The sequence below is a fragment of the Suricata suricatta genome, chromosome 5 (genome assembly GCF_006229205.1).
Source record: "Suricata suricatta isolate VVHF042 chromosome 5, meerkat_22Aug2017_6uvM2_HiC, whole genome shotgun sequence".
NCBI lineage: Eukaryota > Metazoa > Chordata > Mammalia > Carnivora > Herpestidae > Suricata > Suricata suricatta.
The window spans coordinates 144,247,808-144,271,984 of record NC_043704.1 but is presented as its reverse complement, the minus strand read 5'-3'; the positions used below and the strand labels follow the sequence as shown (position 1 = coordinate 144,271,984).

The 24,177-nt window shown below is 45.4% G+C and overlaps 1 protein-coding gene and 1 long non-coding RNA gene across 3 annotated transcripts in view; one reads left to right on the top strand and one right to left on the bottom strand.

Moving 5' to 3' along the window:
• The first annotated feature begins 2,770 nt into the window (after positions 1–2,770).
• LOC115292364 lies at positions 2,771–23,741 on the top strand. Its single transcript, XR_003908954.1, has 6 exons — positions 2,771–2,907; positions 6,604–6,782; positions 8,794–8,928; positions 11,642–11,713; positions 20,929–21,530; positions 23,151–23,741. It is a non-coding gene; the product is annotated as an uncharacterized LOC115292364 (long non-coding RNA).
• GPD1L (glycerol-3-phosphate dehydrogenase 1 like) overlaps positions 13,801–24,177 on the bottom strand; it is a 41,360-nt gene continuing 30,983 nt past the window's right edge. The window contains exon 7 of one of the 2 annotated variants that reach the window (XM_029940384.1): positions 13,801–16,681. In XM_029940384.1, the coding sequence (XP_029796244.1) occupies positions 16,585–16,681 (97 nt within the window). In that variant the 3' untranslated portion in view covers positions 13,801–16,584. Of the gene's footprint in view, positions 16,682–23,077; positions 23,541–24,177 lie in introns of those variants that run through there. The other variant, XM_029940385.1, reaches the window with a different exon arrangement.

Below are 24,177 nucleotides of genomic sequence, written 5' to 3'. Positions count from 1 at the left end.
TATTAACTGGACAGACTTGTGTTTTCAAAGATATTCCTCAATGCCAGCTAGGTGGGCCCACCGGCATGGAAATTGGTTATATTTATTGAGAGCTTTTAAAATATACCCTTTAAACCCTATAATTCTAGTACCAGCAGTTCAACCAATGGATGTAATTCAGTCGTATATCCCAAAATTAAACAACAAACAGTAAAATATGCCATCAACTTAGAAATAGGTAAATACACTTTCTAAGAATATTTAACGCCACAGGAAAATGCTCTTGATTTAATAGAAAGTGAAATCATATAGGGTGATTAAAATTTTGACAATAAAAACATATATATAACATTAAAAAGTTTGAGAAAAAATAAAGCATTTTAGTTACTTCTTTAGTGGAGAAAAAGAGAAGTTATTCTTTTTCAGAACAGAACAGAACACTATAACTTATGAAGTTCAACTAATTTGGAATTGTATGTAATGTTCTGCATTAGGGTCAGTTAAGGTGAATGGGACTAGATGTGGTGGTTAGAAATGACAAAAAGAAGCAAGGGTGAGAGAGTTCGTATAATGTAGGGGAGGCAAGGGGGAGAGACAGAAAAATCTGGAAATTTAGGCAGAATGAACAAGCAAAATCATGGGACACTGTTTCATGTTCTCTCTGTGTCTCCGTGTCTGTCTGTCTGTCTGTCTCTCTCTCTCTCTCTCTCACACACACACACACACACACACACACACACACACACTGTTCAGAATGTTGTTTGAGAAGATTCTGTAACAGGAACCAACAAAGAAGTCAGCCCTCTGAACTGACAAGAACACAGACTCTTCCATAGATACAGGCACCACAGTGGGGGAAAAACGGTGTTCACATCAAATCCTTGTCAGCAGAGAGCGCGCGCAGGAGCACACGGGCTGGGGTTTGCAGAGGACATCAGAGACGTCTCAAACGTCGTGTTGGATTGTTCAAATTGCTCAACGCCCTTCTGTGGAAATCACCAGTAAACATCAATACACCTGCTCCACCTCCAAGAAGCAGGAATATCATGCTCAGGCTACTGAATTATTTACTGGAGTTCTAATTTAAAAGAATGAAACCTGTTTGGGGGCCCCTGGGTGGCTCAGTTGGTTAAGCATCCGACTCCTTTTTTCTTAAGTTTATTTTTTTTTTAATTTATTTTAAGAGAGAGAGAGTCAGCAGGGGAGGGGCAGGGAGAGACAGAGACAGAATTTCAAGCAAACTCCATACTCAATGCAGAGCCTAGTGAGGGGCTCGATCTTATGAACCGTGAGACCATGACCTGAGCCAAAATCAAGAGTTGGATGCTCCACTGACTGAGCCCCCCAGGGCCCTCAAGCACCCGACTCTTGATTTTGGCTCAGGTCATGAGATCGAGTACCGTGTTGGGTTCCACCGTGAGCATGGAGCCTGCTTGGGATTCTCTCTCTCCCTGCTCCTCCTCCACGCTCTCTTTCCCTCTCAAAATAAATAAACATTGAAAAAATTTTAAAAAAATGCAAGAATGAAACCAGTTTTAAAAAAATTAGAAGAGCAGGAGGAGGCATGGACTGGCAGAAAGCACAGGCTGTTACTTACAAAGGATGTGCGCATGCACGGTGTCCACATGTAAGGTAATCGGAGAGGCGGTGTACCAGCAAATAAAGCAAAAGTCCTTAGCAAAGAGCAAAACAGGAGTAAGTGATGATGGCAGGTGGGCACCAGGCGCTGGGCAGATTTTGCTGGCTTCTGCTGGTATCGAACGGACCCCGTGGAAAGAGCTGTGACATGCTGGGTCAGAGAAGGTCTGCCCTCACTCAAGCCGAGACTCATACCTTGAACTGCCCAGGTTTGAGACCTTCCTACTGGATGAACCCCCACCCCCACTCCAAGGAGTCAGCTCTCAGGAATGGGGAAATGTCCCGGAGTTGGAATCAGGAGATATGCGACAGACTTCGGAGATCTAGCACTTGGTATCTGGGAGCTAGAGCAGGGGTCCTTGGCCCCGTGGGTGACAGTGGATGAATCGAAGAGCTCAGCAGTTCAGCTACCGGTGGAAAGAACCCAAGAAGCTACTTGACACCTGTCCGCGCCATGCTTGGTGTCGATTTCTGGAGCCTCAGGGCCTTTGATTCTTGCAGTCACTCCTCTCAGTAAGTTAAGGAGGTGCACACACTGCGATGGCTGAAAATAGCAGAGAGAGAAGATTCAGAGGACCTCGCACGTGTGTCTGTGACCTGGATAATGGCAGGATGTACGGGACAAGCACACCTTCCTTCCGCTCCCTGCTGTTTCCTTTAGCTAGGAGAAGTGGCCTCGGCCACAGGGCTGGGGCATCGCTGTGACACGACACGACACAGATGTGGGGCGGGATTACACATGGCCAGGAGACGTGGACAAGCCCCAGCCGAGTGGTAGAGCCCTCCGTGGATGTGCAAGGTGGGGCTGAGGGGCCCGCTCCAGCCTGTGTGGTGGCCACGGGAGCCCCTGCCATGAGACCCCAATGGTTGGGCAAGGGCCAGAGGCACACATTTGGAAGCCAGTGCGTGGGAGGGGACCTCCCGGGGGGGCTAGAAGTTGGGGAGCAGCTAGGTCTGCCTGTGGCTCAGGGCTGCCACCACCTCCTTCACAAAGATAATAATATCAGGATTGGGTTTGGTTAAAAAGAGATACATCCTGGTGTCTCCCCAAGATGTTTGTTCTTACCCTTTATGATCTGTCGACAGGTGCCAGGGGGCTGCCGTTATTGGATAAACACTGCCCGAAGTCATAGCCATTCCTTGCAGAGCAAGTTTGTAAACTGAATACTGAAAATGAGACAAGGAAAAAGGTGCACATCTTTGGCCACATGTCCTTTGCAGGGGCTTCAGCTGTGTTTCCTAGACCGTCTTTACAAATAGAGCTCCGAGAGGGAGGTCAGAGAACAGAAGGTAGGACTGGTCATCACACTCCAATTCCTTGGATGAGGTCATGGGAACCCTTCAGAGAGAGCCGTTCAGTCAGTTTTGTGTAAACAGAATTTCAATCTATTTCTTTTTTTAGAGGGAGAAAGACAAAGGACATGAGCAGGGGAAGGGCAAAGGAGGGGGAGAGAGAGAGAGCGAGAGAGAGGAGAATCCCGAGCAGGCTCCTCTGTCAGCACAGAGCCTGAAGAGGGGCTTGATCCCACAAACGTGAGATCATGATGTGACCTGAAGTCAAGAGTCAAACACTTAACCGACTGCGCCCCCCCCCAGCCCCCCCAGAATTGGAATCTTGATGGCTTGAAGCTGTAGAATAAATATTCCTAAATTGAAGGGGTTTTCAGAAATGAGTTGGGGTTGCTCCTAAGGGGTAGGTGTAGTCAGGGCTTCTCAGCCCTGGCTGCTCATTGGAATGGCCCCAGGAGTCAGGACCCACCCAAGACCAGTGAAATCTGAACCTCTGAAAAGTGGACAGGCCACTGGCATTGCTTAAACTGCCTTCCAGGTAGTTTCCACACGGACACAGGGAAGAAATAGTGGTGTAGAGTAACACACTTTTCAGACTTGAATGGGCAAACGGATCACCTGGGGGTCCCCTTCAACTTCAGAGTTTCATTCAGGCAGGTCCGGGAGGGTCTGGGAGGTGCCATTCCTACAGATTTCCATCCAGGGGCCACACTGAGCACCAGGGGCCCCAGAACTGCCTCTCTGACTAGGGGGATTGGACCAGGTATTCTCACCAATAAAGCCCAGCTCAGAGTCCGTGATAAACCTTTTCATCATTTGGTCAAAAACACTTTTCTTTGTCGTGTGGGAGGAGGACAGGGGTAAGCAGTCAGATCAGATAAGCGGAAGTCAGAACAGTTTGCGTATTTGGTTACATTTGTCAGTAAGGGTACTTCAGCTGACAGATCGGTAAGCGGTGTTATATTTTGGAATATTATTCGGCCATAAAAAGGAATGAAGTTCTGATATATTCTACAACATGGATCTCGAAAATATTATGCTAACTTATATTAGCTACATATTCTATATTCCGCTTATATGAAGTGTTTAGAGTTGGCATTTTTTACAGAGACTGAAGTCCCTTAGTGGTGGCTTACAGCTGGAGAGACGGGGGAATCAGGGCGCGGGGGTCCTCCTGAGCTCACAGAAATGTCCCAGATTGACTGCTGAAAAACCACTGGATATGATACACTTTAAATACGTGAATTGTATGGTATGTGAACTATATCTCATTCAAGTTATTAAATAATTATTTAAGGGGCGCCTGGGCGGCTCAGCTGCTTAAGCGTCCGACTCTTGACTTCACTCGTCATGATCTCACGGTTTGTGAGTTTGGCTCTGCACCGGGCTCCGTGCTCACAGTGCAGAGCCTGCTTGGGATTCTCTCCCTCCCTCCCTCTTTGCCCCTCCCCTGCTCACACACACACAGACACACTCAAAATAAATAGATAAACTTAAAAAAATTACTGAAATAAGCTCTTTGTGGTTCATAAAAGCAACCAAACATATAAAGAATATGTCATATTCTTTACATATTATATATACAATATACATTATATTCTTTATATGCTGTCTCTATATTATGTAGATATATGTATTTATAGAATATGTAACATATAAAATCATATACAAACTTGTAGGAGCAAGTCTATTTTTAAAAAAAAGGCAAAACCCCAACAAGGAAACAGGATATGGATAGATAATTCACAACAGAGGAAACAGGAAGGGCCAATCGACACATGGAGAGAGGCCCAGCTTCTTTGGAAATCAGGGAGACTCACATTAAAATATCAACCAGACAGGGGCAGCTGGCTGGGTCCATGGAACATATCACTCTTGATCTCAGGATTGTGAGTTTGAGTCCCACGTTGGGTGTAGAAACTACTTAAAAAAATCTTTAAAAAATATATATCAATAAGATACCATTTCGGCCCCCATCAGGTTGACAAAGAAACTACAAAAATTAGTATGACAACACAGATGCCAAATGTGGAGAGGTGAGAATTCTCACGTGTTATAGCTGGTTGGAGAAATTGATTGGTTCAGAATATTTGGAAACAATTTAGTGGTGTTTCAGCAAATCTGAAGTGTGTAAACCCCATGACCTACCAGCATGTACGTTTGAGAAAGTCTCGCACATGCGTACAAGAGGCATGCATAGGAACGTTTTCCCAGTTTTTCAGTGTTAGTAAAAAACTCCAAATGACCCACATACCATCAGTAGGGAAATGGATAACTCTTTATTTGTATATGGAGAATTAGACTGCAGTTAAAAATAAGTGAATTTGAGCTATTCTGTATAATAAAAATACTTAAAAGATGATTCATAGTATCCCATAGAAATGGGACTAAATAGAGCAAAGGTACAGGAGAAAGTCGGGTTTACAAATGTGTATATTGCTTGCACCGGACACACCACCACTTTGCCACACTGTGCTGGTAAAGCACGTCACAAGCCCAAGCACCAATGCGGGGAGCCGGGAAATAGACTCCATGTGACTCAGAGAGGGGTGCAGACCTGGGGCCGTGATGGAAATCTACACATCGCCACGTGTGATCAGAAACCAACGGGAACAGAGCGCCCCCTAGACACCAGCTCTGGGCTGGACACTGAGGCAGCGCAGCACCTGCCCGCTCAGGGAGATATAGTCTAGTCAGGAAGACAGACAGCACACACAAAAAGATCAGTAACATTCAACCTCAGGAGAGAATTCGCCTACGCGTTGAAGAAAAGGCAGGACTCAGTGGCCAGTGGAGCAATGGACTCTGGGAAGCAGAGGAGGCTGGAAAAAAGGTTGGTGGTAGCCATGCATCTCTGCCTTTAAACAGATTTAAAGCCACGAATCCTGAAATAAAATAAGTTATGGGAAAGTGTCTGGAACACAGTACCTTCTTAATAAATGTTAACAGAATCTGGCAGTTTAGCTCCAACCCCGATCTCCCTCTACATCCCCCTCACTCTCTCAGTTCCTGCCACACTATCCTTTTGTCTCTTACTCACTAGGCTCTCTGCTGTCCCAGGGCCTTAGCACATGCTGTTTCTTAGAACCCCTCTCCTTCCCCTATTTAATTCTACAGCATCCTGGTTTATGTTTAAGGGTCACCTCCTATGGGAAGCCTTCCCTGCCTTCCCAGACTCAGCCAGAGCCCTCCTTACAAGCCCCCTTAGCACGTTATATGTCCTCAGTTAGTGTTGCCTTGATTTAGCGATGGTTGAATAACTTTGTGCAGCACTGCCCTCAAGTGATTACTCCGGGCATTTGCCACAACTGATTTTTAACCAGCTCCCAATGGCTTTCACACTTTTTTTTGACTGCACAACCTGATGAGAATAGGACACAACACATGCATAAAAAGGTGCTCAGCGTCCCTAATCATCAAGCAAATGCACATCAAAGTCCCAGTGAGATAGCGCCTCTCACATACTAGTATGGCTACTATAAAAAAGACAATGTTCTGGTGAGATTGTGAAGAGAAGGTAACCCTTGGGCACTGTTGGTAGGAATGTACAGTTGCTGTGGAAGACAGCATGGAGGTTCCCCCCAAAATTAAAAATAGAACTGCTACATGATCGTGCAATCCCACTTCTTGGTATATATCTGAAGGAAATGTAATCAATGTCTTGAAGCAGTATCTGAATCCCCATGTCCATTGCAGCATTATCCACAATACTAGGACGTGGAAACAGCCTAATTGTCTGCCAAGAGATGAACAGAAGACATGGTGTGTATACAGTGGAGTATTACTCAGCCATAAAAGAAGGAAGTCTTGCCATTTGGAACAACATGGATGAACCTGGAGGACTTTATACTAAGTGGAATCAGCCAAACAGAAAGGTAGACACTATACGATCTCACTTGTATGTGGAATCTGAAAAAGTCGAATTCATAGAAGCAGATGGTGGAATGGTGGTTGTCAGGCCTGAGGGGAGGGGCAAAGAGGGGATGTTGATCGAAGTGTGCAGACTTCCTGGGGTGCCTGAGTGACTCGGTTAAGCTTCCAACTTGGGCTCAGGTCATGATTTCATGGTTCATGAGTTCGAGCCCCATGTGGGCTCTGTGCTGACAGCTCAGAGCCTGAAGCCTGTTTCGGATTGTGTGTCTCCTCCTCTCTCTGCCCCTCCCCCACTCACACTCTGTCTTTCTCTCTCTCTCAAAAATAAACATTAAAAAAAGCGTACAGACTTCCAGTGATAAGGCGATTAAGTTCTGGAGATCAGCAGCAGATGACTGTGGTTGATAATACTGTATTAAATAGGTGAAGTTTGCAAAGAGAGTATATTTTAGGTCTTTTCATCACCGTTACTACAATAAAAAGGTAACTACATGAAATCATGAATAAGTTAACCACACTTGATTGTGGCCATCATTTCACAAGGTATTCGTACAGAGAATCAGCTGTTTACACCCTAAATACATACAATTGTTTGTCAGTTATGCCTCACTAAAGCTAAAAGAAAATGAGAATGGGTCCCTGAATAAGTCCTGAGAAATGGGGTGGAGATTTATAAATTCCTCAAAGAAATGAAATGCGAACTTCTGTCCAGTCTTATGGTATTTAGCTAACCTTTCCTCCATCTCTCACAGATGCCTCCTTAATCCGCTCTGACTTCATAAGTGCCTCACCCAAACACCTCTGCTCCTCATTCCTTTCTGATCTAGATATGTTCTCTCGCCTCCAGACATCTCCCCACAGAAGGCCCTAAGCAATTCAAACCAAATATGGATTTGTCTTTTTCTGCCCAGATCCTTTTCCTCTTAAAGTTCTTTAATATGCTCAGGGAACTGTGAAAAGCCAGGTACATGTTTTCTGACTTCTCAAGAGACTTGACCGTATTCATAGATAAGAAAATTGAAGCCTAGGGAGGTGAAGTAACTTTCCCGAAGTCACACAGGTCCAGAAATTGAATCCCTCTCTGACTCCAAAGTCTTGAAACTTGAGGTGAACTCATTTTATGGGATCAGAAGCTTTCAAACTTGGGGGCAAGAGGCGATCTCTCTTTAAAAAATGAATACAGGGGCGCCTGGGTGGCTCCGTTGGTTAAATGTCTGACTCGATTTCATTTCCTGTCATGATCTCTTGGTTCTTGAGTTTGAGCCCCACATCAGGTTCTGCACTGATGGCTTGGGATTCTCTTTTTCTCCCCCTCTCTCTGCCCCTTCAGTGTCCCCTGTCTCTCAAAATAAGTAAATAAGCTTAAAAAGAAAAGAAAAAGAATATAAATTTAAGAAAACAAAGGTACAGGACCATGGAAGGAACTTGTACAAGTAAGCGTTCTTGATGCTTAAATTTCACCAGCTTCCTGAAAAAAAAAAAAAAAAGGTCTCTAAATGAAAATTATGTCATCTCCAAAGATAACAGGCAAACCAGAAGGAAGATCAGGGTGCGAAGAGGTTTTTCTTTTTCTTTATACACCCCCCCCCTCTTTGCTGAAACTTCTTTAGAGCATGGAAGATGCATTCTTTAGAAATATTTCTCCAAGTATGTTCTTGGGGTCTTTCCTGAAAACGAAAAGCAGGAAGCAGGTATTTTTGCTTTTGTCAGAATGTGGGTATCAGAACGTGAGGGAGAAGAAGACAGGAATTTTAAAAGACAGACATAAATGAGTGTCCAATATCATGGTCAGGAGAGAGATCCAGAAGCAAAAAAACCTAATCAGATGTGTGAGTGGATACGAGGTCAGAGTGTAAATAAAATCGCTGCCCACCAAAATTTAGGGTCAGTTTTGTTAAAAAGTCGAAATGAAACACAGACACTGGGCACCTGTCTAGCACAGACTCGGCTTAGGTCATGAGAAATGCATGACCAAAAGTCACAAGAACAATGAACGATGCCATTTTTTTGCAGGCTGCCAAATGCCTACGGGAAAGTCCTTTCCAAAGAGTGACCTCTAGTGGACAGGAGGAACCCTCCTCAGACAAGTGTCTTAACTCCTTTCAAAGCTTGTTTTCCACAAGAGCCTTCTGGAATCTGGCTTAACAGGTGAATGTATGGTGTTTAAAAATTGTATTAATATTTCTTGTTTCAACATTCCTTGTAAACGGCTAACCTAATGGCTCATTCTGTGCCTATATAAACCTTTGGCCCCACCAACTATCACAACTGTTGGTCAAGATGACTACTTTAATAAAATCATTGTTTTGTTTTGTTTTTTAAAATTTTTTAAATGCTTTATTTATTTTTGATACAGAGACAGACTATGAGAGGGGGAGGGGCAGAGAAAGGAGACACAGAACCGGAAGCAGGCTCCAGGCTCTGAGCTAGCTGTCAGCACAGAGCCTGACGCAGGGCTTGAACCCACGAACGTGAGATGCGACCTGAGCCAAAGTCGGAGGCTTAACCGACTGAGCCACCCAGGTGCTCCTAAAATTGTTGTTTTGAACACCAAGCTTTACCTTTTGCAGTAAAACCGCAGGAAAGACTTCTAAATTCTTGATAAATACAAAATTTCATGTGTTTTGGATTTATGGGTTCACTTAGGTCTCTATTACAAAGGAATCCCTAACGGACGCAGTAGAGGTTGGAGAAGTAATTAGGAAAAGACAGTGAGATCAGAGGCATGAAACAAAGCCATCCTTTTGAAGGTTAATCTGGCAGTGCTCGTTAAAATGTAAAACATGCGTGCCTCTGGGCCAGGAGCTCCACTCTTAGGACTTCATCCTTTAGATTTTGCTCATACAATTGAGCCGAGATCCATATGCAAGGCTGTTTACAACAGCAATTATTGTAATATGAGAAATAGAGGAAACAACTTAAATATTCATTTGTAATAAATTATGAAATAGTCATAAATAAAATATGATGCAGATATTTAAAGGATATGGGAGAGTCATCTTCTTCAATATTAAGACCATGAAAGACAGTTTTAGGGGTGCCTGGCTAGCGCCCTTGGTAGAGCGTATGATTCCTGATCTCGTTATGTTTGAGCCCCACATTGGGTGAAGAGATTGCTTAAGAATAAAACTAAAAAAAAAAAAGTTGTAGAAGAGTATTAACGCTTTAAAATCTTATACATGCCCGAACACAGGACGTGTATGCACGTTTGCAGAAAGGACTGTTTGGTTTTGCTTCACCGTGAACAGCCATTGCTCAAAGGAGGTGATGTTAGGAACACAGACTCTTAAGCCAAACTGCCTCAATTCAAATCCTGCCTTGGTCAGTGATGATCCTTGTGATTTTGCCAAGTTCTTTAGCCTCTTTGTATCTGTTTCCCCCTCTCTATAGGGGGATGATACATTTTGAGGATTAAATAAACTCATGTATATGAGGCACTAGAGGAGTGCTAAGTGTGCTTTGCCACTGTTACTTTATATACAGTTTTTGAAACTACGTGTTGATGTATTCAGGGAAATGAGGTGAAGGGGACATGCAATCTCTGTACTGCCTTTGCAACTTCCTGTGAATATAATCATTTCAAAATAAAACGTTTTATTTTTTTAATGTTTATTTTACTTTTGTGAGAGAGGGAGAAAGAGAGACAGAACTTGAGCCGCGGAGGGGCAGAGAGAAAGGGAGACACAGAACCTGAAGCAGGCTCCAGGCTGTCAGCACAGAGCCTGATGCGAACTCAGGAACCATGAGATCATGACCTGAATTGAAGTCGGACACTTAACCGACTGAGCCACCCAGGCACCCCAACATAAAAAGTTTTTTAAAAGACAGTTTAAAATAAGTAACTAATGTGAAAGACTGTCAAGACAGAATGTTATAAGAAAAAAGTGAGATGCAGAACAGTGTGTCCTGTAATGGGGAGGGGAATAAGAATATCAATTTGCTTACGTAAAATGAAATCCTAGAAGGGCATATTAGGAACTAGTAACAGTGGCTACTTGGGAAATAAGCAGTAGACTTGATTTTTTAACTAAGTGGCTGTGATGTCCATTCAAAAATATTTAAAAATAAATAAGGGCAGTAGGACACTCTAGTGTTACAGAAGAGCATGTTATAAGCCCTGGACGGTGCTGGCATTGATCCTGGAGAAGGAGGGATAAGTATGTACACAGAGTCTTGGACTGAGCTAGTTAGTCCTGCGGAGGAGAGGAACAGACATACACACAGGCTTACCCTCCCACACTCCGCACAGCGTCGTGTGTCCAACAGAAGATGCCCAATGGACACGAACCACAATGCTATAATGACCAATGGATAAATGCTCCCAAATTTCTTGATATTTCTGCAAGCTCTAGCTCTTACCTCCTCTAACGTCTTTTTAGCGACATCTTAGGGTAAGTTATGCTAGCTGCTATTAACAAATGGCTCCTAAATCTCAGGGGTGTAATACAACAGTGAGTTTCTATTTTTATATCTATTACAATACAATGTTGACCAAGAGTTGGGGGGACATTCTCCATGTAGGGATCCGGGCTGAAAGAGGCCTATTGTCTTCAACAAAAAAGCTTCCGATCGTCCTGGAAATTGATATCCAATCAGCACACAGAAGAACAAAGAATCAAACAACATAACCAACCCCCAAAACTGGCATTTTATTTTTATATCCTCTGCCATTGGCCAGAACCCAATCACCTAAAACTGTTGGGTTGCTGAGAAATACAGTTTAACTGTGTACCTCACAAAATAATTAATTTAGTGAACATGGAGAATTGTCTCAGTCACAAGCAGCTATTGATTGATATGACCATGTGACTTTTCTCCTTCAACGTTAATAAGATTTCCTGCTTTCCACTGACGTTTACAGGTGATCCTGAGCTAGACTGCACACACACCTTTCCCGCTTGCCCCAGGACCCCACCTCCTGCCCAAACCAAAGGTAACGTGGCTTGCTTCAGTAACTGGAATCACTTATAACTTCAGCGAATTAGTAGAATATCATGCATAGAGTCTCCTTATCTAACTTATTTCCTCAAAAAAATAAGTTCACCATCAACTTTATATACAGTCATAAAAATTCACAAAGATTATGTGGTACAACTATAATGGCAATGTATTATGGAAAATAACAGACGTGGTGGCATACAGTGAATTCTGGACAAATTTCAGCCTTTATATGCATGGTTCTCTTGTGAGCAGGTGACACGTGTGCTGGGTCTTCTTACCTTATCTTCTACTTATCTCCTAAGTTCTTGAATATTTGCTTTGCTGCTTTCTGTTCACATCTTCAGGTCTGTTTTTAGTTTGCTAATTCCGTCTCCAGCTCCCGTCAAAGCCCTATCTGCCCAGTGATGTCATTTAAATTACATGCATTTAAATTACACTTTCTAATAGGTTTGTTTTCAAGTCGGCTTGGTGGAGTTACTTTTTTCTATAGTAATTTGTCCTTAATATTTTAGTCCTCTTTTTATGGTTTTATTTTTAAATTTACCTTTCAAAGCATCTACCATATGGCTCAATTAATTATCTGAACCTTGAGCATGTAATTCTTTCAGAAAATCTATTGAATTTTACTCATAATGAGATATTTTGTAACTCTTTTTAAGTCCAGTCACCAATGTTATTACAATATTATTGACTATATTCCTGATGCTGTACTTTTAATTTCTGGGGCTTATTTATTTTCTAACTGGAAGTTTGTACATCTCAGTCTTCATCACCTGTTTTACCCCCCGCCACCCCTCCCCCTGACAACCAACAATTTGTTCTCTGTATTTAGAAGTCTTTTGTTTTGTTTTTTAGACTCCATATATAACTGAAATTTTATGGTATTTGTCTTTTCTCTTATTTCAATTAGTGTAATACCCTCTGGGTCCATCCATGTTGTTTCAAATGGCAAGATTTCATCTTTCTTTATGGCTGAGTAATATGCCATTATAATATACATATATATATACACACACACGTACACATTACACACACACACACACACACACCTTCTTTATCCATTCATGTATCAACGGACCTCTGGGTTGCTCCTGTATCTTGGCTATTGGAATTGGAAACAGTGCTGTAATAAATACACATGTACATGGGGTACATGTGTGTTCAAATTAGTGTTTTCATTTTTGGAGGGTGAATATCCAGTAGTGGAGTTATTGGAACATATGGTAACTCTTAGTTTTGATTTTTTGAGGAACCTCCATAGTTTTCCTCAAAACCCATTCACAGTGGCTACACCAATTTACATTCCCACCAACAGTGCGTGAAGGTCCTCTTTTCTCCACACTGGGGCCAACACTTGTTATTTTGTAATTGTTTTATAATTTTCAAAGTGAATATGCAGTGAGACTTATTTATGGGAAGTCTATGCAGCTGGGATCTGGACTGGATGTTTGCACTGGTTTGGGATTCAGTTCTGCCAGTTATCTACTGGCATGATGAGCCCATGTTCCAATTTTTTTTTTCTTTTGCTTGTGATTTCCTGGGTACCAGAATTCAAACCCAAAACTGGTTCGTGGTGTTGGACTCATGACAACAAGTTTTCAGCAGAGACATTTTTCTCCACCGGGAACACCTTCCTTATTTGTGCGTACACATGGGTTTTCTTAGCCAGTTTCCTCCCTTGATGGTGTAGCCTAGGGAAGGCTCTAGTTCTCGCATTAAGCTTTAGTACCCGAACCCCTCGATACTGGGGAGCGCCCCCACTCCATCCCCTGGAAGGCACCGAGCCACCTTCCTGCGCTAGCTGCCCGTCCCTGATTATCTCAGCCTTCAGGGATCTCCCTCGCACCCTAGTGAGCTCAGCCCTGCATATAAAAGGGATGCTGGTTATATGTTCCAAGCGTTTGTAGGTATTTGAGGCGGTGGGAGTGGGGGCTTCAAACGTATGGGCCCACTGTACGGCTAGACCGGGAAGGCCACCGTCCTACAATTATGAGTATATAAAAGCATCACTGAGCAATAGGCAGGAACAAAGGCAAATGGAAATAGATGTGTTTGAGTCGTCGGATTAGAGACGAGAACTTTCTTTAAAAAAGTACCTTTTTATTATTGTTCATGCCACACAATTCAGGGAAAAAAGAGCCGACCTAAATAAACAAAACTCTTAACTAAGCCAATTTTTGAAAAAAGGGCCAGTAGCACAGGTTTGGGGCATTAAAATGTTTATTAAATCAAGCTTTTAAATTATATCCACGTACAGTCTGTAAACAGATACAGTTCGCATGTAAGTAAAAGGCTCTGGGGTTAGAAGTAGTGGAAAATACAAGATCCCTTTGTCCACGGGCACCCACTCCTCCGTGGGCCGATGCCATGCGGCCAGGTGTTAGTTACGAGTTGAATGAATAACCAGGAATTTAGCTGAACTCCACCTGGTCAGATGGATTTCAAGACAGATATTTGTTCCACATTATAGTAGGCTGGCTTACAGCAAGGCAACAGTGTAGTTCTACATTCACAGATTGGCTGAACTAGTACAAAGTAAGCTTTTCTTCTAGATGTCTCCCTCCCTATTACCATGATTACGGAGAAGTGAGAATTAAAATAAATGATGGACCACAGGTGGTTACAAAAATAGATAACTCGTAGAGTAATAAATATCTACAGTTAGCAGAGCACAAACTTGTAAAATTTGTCTTTTGCCATAATGTGCAGAATATCGTAAGTATGTTCAAGAGGTTCGGTCAGCAGACTTCAGATTGGTGAGAGGACATTTGTAAAGAAAAAACGATCAAATACAAAACTCAGATTAGGAAGCTGAATGCAGATGAGAATATAAAATCCTAACTCCTCACATCTCATTATTCTACTTAATAGATACCACAATTAGCTTACAGCCCTTTACATATCTGAAAAAGTAATTCTTTGTTACCTATGTACAAATTTTAAAAAAGTAATCACGAGACAAGCAAAATTGATTAACTTAACAGTGGCACTAAAATCAATAAAACGTGTAGATTTTGTGTGTTTTCATATACTTCTGTGTATAGGGATTTAAAATGTCCCCCCCAATTTTTTGGATTGAGTTTTTAAAATTCCCACAAAAATCTGTTCTATAGTCATTTTAGGTATAGAAGGGAAAAAATCCCAAACTGCAAAAAAATAAAAAATAAAAAATCCTACAAAGTGACTGAAAATCCATGAATATGTAAGTGACATTCATATGTTCCATTAACACTTAGCAAGTGCTATGTAAGGTAACTATAATGCTATCCTGAAATCAATCTCATTTAAGAAGATGCAGTGATTCCATTCTAATTCTAGAATTAAAAGCACTTATTTGACATAATGTGCGTTTCAGCGAGGTTGACATCTGCTTGGTTGTACTTGACAGTGTCACCTTAAATAAAGCTTCATCGACATCGAAGACCCACGGCAGGCCTGACCTATAAAAGCTCAGAGCTGACACCACCACAGGGACTTTTGCAGGGAGTGAAGGGGACGCTGGAGCCGTCCCCAGATCACCCCCGCCTAGAACTCCGTTCCCTTGAAAACTCGGCAAGTTTCTTTGCCAAAAACATCTCCGTGGTCTGCTGTGTTTGCGACTTGCCGGCTTAGAGAAGTCCCACTGACACACTGACACACGTTCTACACCTTCAAGAGGGATGTGCAGAGGCAGCTTTTCCCAGACACACTTGACCTTGCCAGAGGACACCTGAACAGCGCGTGATCCCAGGACACTCGTTTCCTATGGAACATGGTTTGAGAAGTGCCAATCTGGGTAGAATTCTAAAGTAGTGGTTCTCGAATTGTAGTGAGCATCAGGAAGGCATGGAAGGCAGATCGAAGTGTAGATACCTCACCCCGTTTCAGAGGTCAGGGGTGGGGCCCGGGAACCGGCATTTCTAAGAGACTCCAAGTGAAGCTGATGGAGTAAGAACCGTACGTAGGGTGGCATCCTCTAGACAATGCCCCACACCAACGCCAGCGGCTGGAAGCCCTTGGTGGGGGGCGGACACTGGACTTGACTGCCAGCTCCGCCCCTACCCGCCAGGTGATGGGGCACAGTGACTGCCACTTAAAAGAGGAGCCCCTCTCGGTGGATCTGAGAGGAAATGTTTGCACAAAGGTCTGCCTACCAAAAAGCATTATACAAGTGTCATTAATCAGAAGACTGTGTCAGTCACTGCAGGAAAGTCCCCGATGCATTTTCTGCCTTCCGCCACCGCGGAGCCTTTATGAAAGCACGTTCTGGCAGCTAATGAGAAAAGAGGCTAAAAATGCAGCAAGAGGAAGATACATAAGTGGATCGCCTAATTAAAAATATCTAATTGTTAAAAAAATAAAATCAACCCACAATAGAAGTAGTTAACTATGCTGGCTCTGAGAGAGAGTTTAAGTTACAGTATGTTGATCTTTGAACACACGCACTCCTCCATTCTACCAGGTTAATGCTGGTTCAGTTTTAACATCAAGATGATGAGAAAAAAAATTCCTTCACTCAAATGCCTATGGATTCATGGTAAAAAAATTTAGCTGAGCTAGTTCCCATCTGCAAAGCTACCACGGTGGGAAGTTTTCAAAAGTAATTTTTAAAAAGGACCTTTAATTTTGGTTCATAGAAACATCCACAGCATGAGAAATGAACACAGACACACACGTTCACACACGTCTAGTTGTTGCCCAACACACCTCAGCCAACAAACTGCTTCTCGCAATTCGAAAGCAAACCGGTAAAAGTCACACACACACCCATGATGGGATTATGGTCAAGCGAACATCGTATTGCCAAGTCCCAGTTTCCACCTGAATGGGAACACCGATCAGGAAGGCAGCACGGTCCCCAGCACGCCGCACGCACGCGCCACTTTATACGTGCTCTGGGTGGCTCTGGAGACAAGACAACATCTCTTGCACGGGTTTGCCTTCGTAGCAGATCTGATACACCGCAGTAAACAACGGGAACCTGGTTGGGGGAAAAGTGTGAAAGACAAGTTAAGCCATCTGGTTTACCTCCCTGAACAAAGTGCTCTTCCTTCTCCTGCCTAACACCGCAGACGGGGTGCTACTTTGGACAACAAGGTGAACACCTTCTACAGTCCCCTGCGATCTGGGCGGCAGAGAGCCTCTGCGCTGCAGACCGCCGCCTGCCTGCCTGTTTGCAATGCACGGTCTACGGAGAAGTCACGGTCGCCCTTGCAAGGGCCATCTGCGGTCATTTCCATGCGGCTCAGGCTCTCCGGTCAGGTCTGGAGCGAGCTCGAGATTCTGTCCCTCTATGAAAAGACGGGAGAAAAAATTTTAACTTGCAAGGACGTACTGCTCTCCCTTCTCCAAAAGGACAGAGCTGAGGCAGCCCACATGTTCCCAGAAACAGTCCGGGCCTGGAGCCTCCTGCAGAAATCAACGTGGGCCCCCGCAGTTAGCAGAGCACTCATCTCTAGTTGGAAGCTGGGTTGTGAGCACAGATATAAATGAAGGTTTGGGATGGCCGAGCCAATAAACCACTGTGAGGGAAGACAGCATTATCCGAGGGCACAGCTGGCTCAGCAAGTATTTTTTAATTTATTTTTTTTAATTATTTTTGAAAGAGAGAGAGAGAGCATACACGAGTAGAGGGAGGGCAGAGAGGGAGAGGGAGAATCCCAAGCAGGTTCCACACTGTCAGTGCAGAGCCCAACGCGGGACTCGATCCCACGAACCACGAGATTGTGATCTGAGGCGAAATCAAGAGTCAGATGCTTAACCGGCCGAGCCACCCAGGTGCACCAGTTTCTCGTTTATTTATTTAAGTAATCTTTACATCCAACGTGGGGCTTGAACTTGCAACCTCAAGATCAAGAGTCACATGCTTTTCTAACTGAGCCAGCCAGGCGTCCCTCAGCAAGTATTTTTTTAACAGCAGATATCACTAAAAAAAATGTTAATTTCAACCAGGCTTTTAAACACACACACACACACACACACACACACACTCACAGCCCAAAGTGACCCTGACAGAATCAATAGAGTCTTAAAGGCCATTCTGAAGATTACCTGGCTGGAATCCTATAATGACAACTTAATTTAAGAGCAAACAGCTCTGATAGGTCATGCGTCTGTCACTGGCACGGAATAGTTTGTTATTTTGGGGGGAGTCAAATCTGACTCCATAGCCTATGAACTCGAGGCACGTTTCACAGCCCCTCGGACCCTGTTTGCAGAGTGATATGGGGCTGGGCTGTTGTTCTGAGTGACTTGTACGTGATGTGCACAGTGCGCGTGGTGGGTACTCAAGAAGTGACAACTCATGCACAGTCACAAGACGGCCACTGGGTCCTAGCAAGCTCCGGGAGGCCAGAGCCCCAGTCTCTGGTTTACCTCTGCAACCTCAGTGCACGGCTGGAGTGCGTGATGAGGTGCTCCGCGAGTGTTTGTTGAGTGAACTACTGTGAACGGGAGTTAGAGCCTGCAGATTTTCACCTCTTTTTCTTTCCATGGCTCAGCTTTCCTGTCCCTATGACGGGAAACCGTGTGTCCCCAAAGCAGGGGGGCAGGTGATGAGTGGCCACCCAAAGCCATTCCCAACTCCCTTCTCTACCAACATTGCAAATAGCCTGATGCTCACTTTCCCAGCCTTTCTTCCTCCTGGAATTAGTCAATGAAGCAAGTTCTAGCGAGTGCAACACAACACGCTGTGGAGGGTTTCCGGGGAAGGCATTCCTCTCCTTAAGGGGCACTGGGGGGAGAAGGCTGCCCCCCCAGACCGCCCTGCTGCACGTCTCTGACTGTGGCTGTGTGAGCGTGTGAGGCACGGAGCTGCCACCACCATCGTGAGGTTTTGAGGGAAGACCAACAGGATCACGGAGCTTCTAGGCTTTTTAAAAAATTTTATTTAAATCCGAGTCAGTTAATGTATAGTGTAATAATAGTTTCAAGAGTAGAACCCAGGGGCAGCTGGGTGGCTCAGTCAGTTGAGCGTCCAGCTTCGGCTCAGGTCATGATCTGACGGTTCATGGGTTCGAGCCCCGCGTCGGGCTCTGTGCTGACAGCTCAGAGCCTGGAGCCTGCTTCTGATTCTGTGTCTCCCTCTCTCTGCCCCTCCCCTGCTCACACTATCTCTCTCTGTCTCCCAAAAAAAAAAAAAAAAAAAAAAAAAAGAGTAGAACCCAGCAGTTCATCACTTACCCACAACACCCAGTGCTCATCCCAACAAGTGCCCTCCTCAATGCCCATCACCCGTTTTCCCGTCTCCCCCACCCCCATCAGCCCTCAGTATTTAAGTCTATTTAAGTCTAAATACCCTCTGTATTTAAGTCTCTTATGATTTGTCTCCCTCTCTGTTATCTTATTTTTCCTTCCTTTCCCCTGTGTTCCTCTGTTTACTGAGACCCTCATCTTCAGGCACTGCACCGATACCAGCCACGTCCACCTCCAAATCCTTGTTCTATGAGAAAAAGAGCCCTATTCAAGGCATTCTTTTTTAAGTTTGTTTACTTTGAGAGAGAGAGTCAGAGACGTGTGTGTGTGTGTGTGTGTGTGTGTGTGTGTGTGAGAGTGTGAGTGAGAGTGAGCAGAGGGGCAGAGAGAGAGGGAGACACAGAATCTGAAGCAGGCTCCAGGCTCTGAGTTGTCAGCACAGAGCCTGACGTGAGGCTCGAACTCACAAACTGTGAGATCATGCCCTGAGCCAAAGTTGGACACTTAACCGACTGAGCCACTCAGGTGCCCCTTGCTCGAGGCATTTTTAACTGGGCATTACTCTTGCAGCCAAAAGCACTCCTGAATTTCACAGCCAGCACCTTCCAATACGGGTTATGTAGCTGGGCCGCTAACAAGAGATATGCAGTATGGGGGGAAAGAATTTCTGTGGATAAGGGACTTGTTTAATCCTCACAATCACCCTGTGAGGTGGGTAATAACATTATCCCCATTCCATAGATAAGGAAACTGAGGCACACTTTCTGACTCTAGAGCTGACATTCAACCACTAGGCCATACTGATTACCTAAATGCTATTTCCTATAATGTAAAATGTTACAAGGCCAATTAGGTCCATTTAGGGAGCTCTCTAAATGAGGTCAGAGGTGAAAGGAGGGTAAAAGACAATATTGCACAGAAAAATATTGATATAAACCAACCAATCAGCCATCCCATTAATGGATACTTAAGATGCATCAGGCTTCAACCAGGTGCGGCTGTGTGGTGTTATAAATCAGGCCCCGGGGTGCCCGGCTGCTGGCTCAGTTGGAAGAGCATGCGACTCTTGATCTCAGGGTCGTTGAGTTCAAACCCACACTGGGTGTAGAGATTACTTAAATAAATGAAACTAAAAAAAAATACAGGGGCACCTGGGTGGCTTGGTCGGTTAATCGTCCAACTTCGGCTCAGGTCACGATGTCGCCGTTTGCGATGCCGAGCCCTGCACGGGGCTCTGTGCTGACCGCGTGAAGACTGCGTCAGCTCCTCTGTTCCCCTCCTTTCTCTGCCCCTGCCCCTCCTGTGTTCTCTCTCTCAAAAATCAATAAAACATTTAGTAAGGGCCCTGCCATCAAGGAGCTCACAACACTGCACTGGGCTGAACTGGGATTCCAGTCCCCAAATTCACCCAACGCAGCCCCGCTCGCCAGTACTTGTATTTGGTTATAGGCCCCATGGAAGGTAATTAAGTCAGACGGGGTTCCTAAGTGTGGGCCCTGAACCAGTAAGGCTGGCATTTTAATGAAAAAAGATTAGGACTCACACATGGAGGGAAGACCCTGGAAGCACAAGGGGAAGATGGCCACTTATAAGCCAAGAAGAGGGAGGCCTGGGCAGCTCAGTCGGTTAAGCGTCCGGCCTTAAGATCATGATCTCGATCTGTGGGCTTGAGCCCCGCATCGGGCTCTGTGCGGACAGCTCAGAGCCTGGAGCCTGCTTTGCATTCCGTGTGTGTGTGTGTCTCTCTCTGCCCTTCCCCACTCACACTCTGTCTCTCAAAAATGAATACATGTTAAAAAAATTAAAAAAGAAAAAATAAACCTGGGGCCAGCAAGCCACAGTCTGAGAAGCCACTCTGCTCCGTGGCCTGTTTTGTATTGCCTGCAAGCTAAGTATGACTCTTACATGTTTCAAAGGCTGTTAAAAAATCATATATATACATATATATATGCACATATATATATGTATATATATATATAAAAGAGAGCCTTATGCAAGCTGCAAAGACTAAATATTATGTGTGGTTCCTTCCAGAACAAGTTTGCCGGCCGCTGGCGTAAACAAGATGTTCGAAGCGGGGAAGGTGATCTGCGTCTGGAGGATAGGGATGAAGGCTTCTCCGAGGACAGACCCCGGCCACCCCGAGGCTGGGCAGGGTTGGCGTGGCCGTCCAGGAGGGCCGTCCAAGCAGGCCGAACAGCAGGAGGACAGACACACACGGAGTCTGAGAAGGAGGTGCCTGAGGCAAAGAGAAGTCTGCTTCAACCGAGGGGGCGGTTAACAGGCCACACTGTTAGGCAGTTCGGCTGGAACACGGCGGACAGGCCCCCCAAATGCCAACCTGAGGACTCGTTCTGGATGCGCAGGAGGCCGTGAATGAGAACACTCAAAGGAGAAGGCACCATGGCCGTCACGAGGTCCACCAGTTCCACTCGGTGGATAATGACAACTGGGCACAGGATGGATAAAATCTGTCCTACCCAAGACCCCCTGGCTCATAAGCCACAAGGTGGCCTTAAATGCTGCCCTCCAGCTCACTGCTCTTTCCAGAGCCATGGAGGAGAGAGGGAGAGGAGAAGGAAAGAGAGGAAGACCCAGGTGGCAATGGTTGTGATGAAAAAGGGAAAAAAATCAAGGTAAGAGGTGGTGCCAAGGGTGAAGAGGGGGAGGGAGGCTCAGCCTGAGCAGCTCTGGCAGCTGGTGGGGGGAGAGCCCCCCAGACTCTGTGCTGCGGCCTGGGGGAGCGCGGAGGGCCCTAGAACCTGGCAGCGACCTCATTGAGCACAGGCTCGGGCCTGTTAGGTTTCTAATCAGAAGAAAGAAAATGGGACGAGACAGAGGAGGGGCATCCGCTCAGAGGCACATTTCACCTGCCTGATACCACCTGCTTTTTCAAACAGGCAGGAACCCATCCCACAATGCCAGTGCCATCCGCGGCCGCCCCCGAGTCCCCCGATGCATACTAACCGCGGCCAGCTGTGCAATGATGGCACCCCATCAAGTACACCCCACGGCAGCGCACACGGGCCACTTTAACACCGTGACTGGGAGATAGTCCTCGTGCGCAAACACCCAGCTATTTTCTTAAGACTTTAGAACATTCCTTGGGCTCAGTCGGTTGAGCGTCCAACTTCGGCTCAGGTCATGATCTCACGGTTCGTGGATTCAACCCCGAGTCGGGCTCTGTGCTGACAGCTAGCTCAGAGCCTGGAGCCTGTCTTCAGATTCTGTGTCTCCCTCTCTCTCTGACCCTCCCCTGCTCACACTGTTTCTCTCTCTCTCTCAAAAATATAAAAAAAAAGACTTTAAAACATTCCTGATAAATAATGGTCGTCAGAGTAGATCCACCACACACAAACACACGACCGTCTGCAGTTCAGTACACAAGGAAAACCACAGGCTCAGAGGTGTTTTACTTTTAGTCACTATTTAAGGGTAATTCTCCTCAGGAGGCCACTTTATGATTTCCATCTCTGCCAGGCTGGTTTTGAAAGCCATTTCAGGGGCGCCTGGGTGGCTCAGTTGGTTAAGCATCCGGCTTCGGCTCAGGTCATGATCTTACAGTTCGTGGGTTCGAGCCCTGCATCAGGCTCTGTGCTGACAGCTCAGAGCCTGGAGCCTGCTTCGGATTCTGTGTCTCCCTCTCTCTCTGACCCTCCCCTGCTGGTGCTGTCTGTCTCTGTCTCTCAAAAAAAAAATGTAAAAAAAGAAAGCCATTTCAGAAAAATAAAATGCAAATTGAAGAAGGAAGACCATGGGGCACCTGGATGGCTCAGTCGGTTAAGCCTCCGGCTTCGGCTCAAGTCTGATCTCATGTTCATGGGTTCGAGCCCCGCGTCAGGCTCTGTGCAGACAGCTAGCCCAGAGCCTGGAGCCTGCTTCTGGTTCTGTGTCTCCTTCTCTCTCTGCCCCTCCCCCTCTCATGCTCTGTCTCTCTCTGTATCAAAAATAAATAAAAAACATTAAAAAAAAAAAAAGAAGGAAGACCAATGCCCTGTCCTACATCATTTTCTTTTCTTTTCTTAATATTCATTCATTTTTGGGATACAGAGAGACAGAGTGCAAACAGGAGGGGCAGAGAGAGAGAGGGGGAGGCACAGAATCTGAAGCAGGTTCCAGGCTCTGAGCTGTCAGCACACAGCCCGATGGGGGCTCGAACCCACGAACTGTGAGATCATGATCTGAGCTGGTGTCAGACGTTTAACTGACTAGACACGCACGCACCCCTGTCCTTCTCCATCTTCACTTTCTCACAGGGAGCTCTAAGGCTGACTGGTTTCTGCTGGTCGAGAGAAGACAGCTGGGCAGGGGAGGTAAAGGCGTGCGGTCGGGAACAGCAGATTCCTGCAGTGGATGAAGAAGATGCAGGAGACACACCAGAGCAGCAGCAGACACGTCCACAACCACCGCAGGCTCTGGGGGAGTGTGTGCCCCAGACTGGCCACAGCACCCTCCTCTCCCAGGCAAGCAAACCTCCCCCCCACACCCCGAGGAGTTAAGGATACACAGAATATGCAGCGTGCACATTTACTTGATGGTGTCTAATAGCAGCTGGCATCACGGTTATGGACGAAAATTCAGCAGATCAACAGGCTCAAGGGCTGAGTGGCAGGTCGGGCGCAGGGCAGCCTCGGAGTCACTGGCAGCTTTGTGGTGTTACAGGGTTTACGCCCTCAATGGAGTGGCACATGGAGCTGACCAAGCCCACCTGTACTAGTTCACCAGCTCGGAAGGGTAGTGGAGGTTAGATGCGCCCATCCACCCACAGGACACAGAGACCACAAAGCTGGTCCCCAGACCTTAACACGGGCATTCCTAGTGGTGGGACTCGGGGTTGCTTGTACTTCTTTGCTTCTCAATTGTTTGAGATTTTATTAACATGACTATGTCTTCTTTTTTTAAAGCTTATTTATTTATTCTGTGTGTGTGTGTGTGTGTGTGTGTGTGTGTGTGTGTGTGTGAGAGAGAGAGAGAGAGAGAGAGAGAGGAAGGGCAAAGAGAGAATCCCAGGTAGGCTGTACACTGTGAGCACAGAGGGCTCCAACTCCCAAACCTGTGAGATCGTGACCTGAGCCAAGAATCAAGAGTTGGACGCGCAACAGACTGAGCCCCCCAGGCGCCCCTCAAAACTATATCTTTTTATAACAAATAACAAAATAACAAGGTCATTTTTTCTTTAATTAAAAACCTGTGATATGGAGCTCTTACCAAACACCCTGCAGGACAAAGCAGAACCTCAAACTTCATGTTTTGTCACATGCTTTATAGAACTGAATTCTCCTC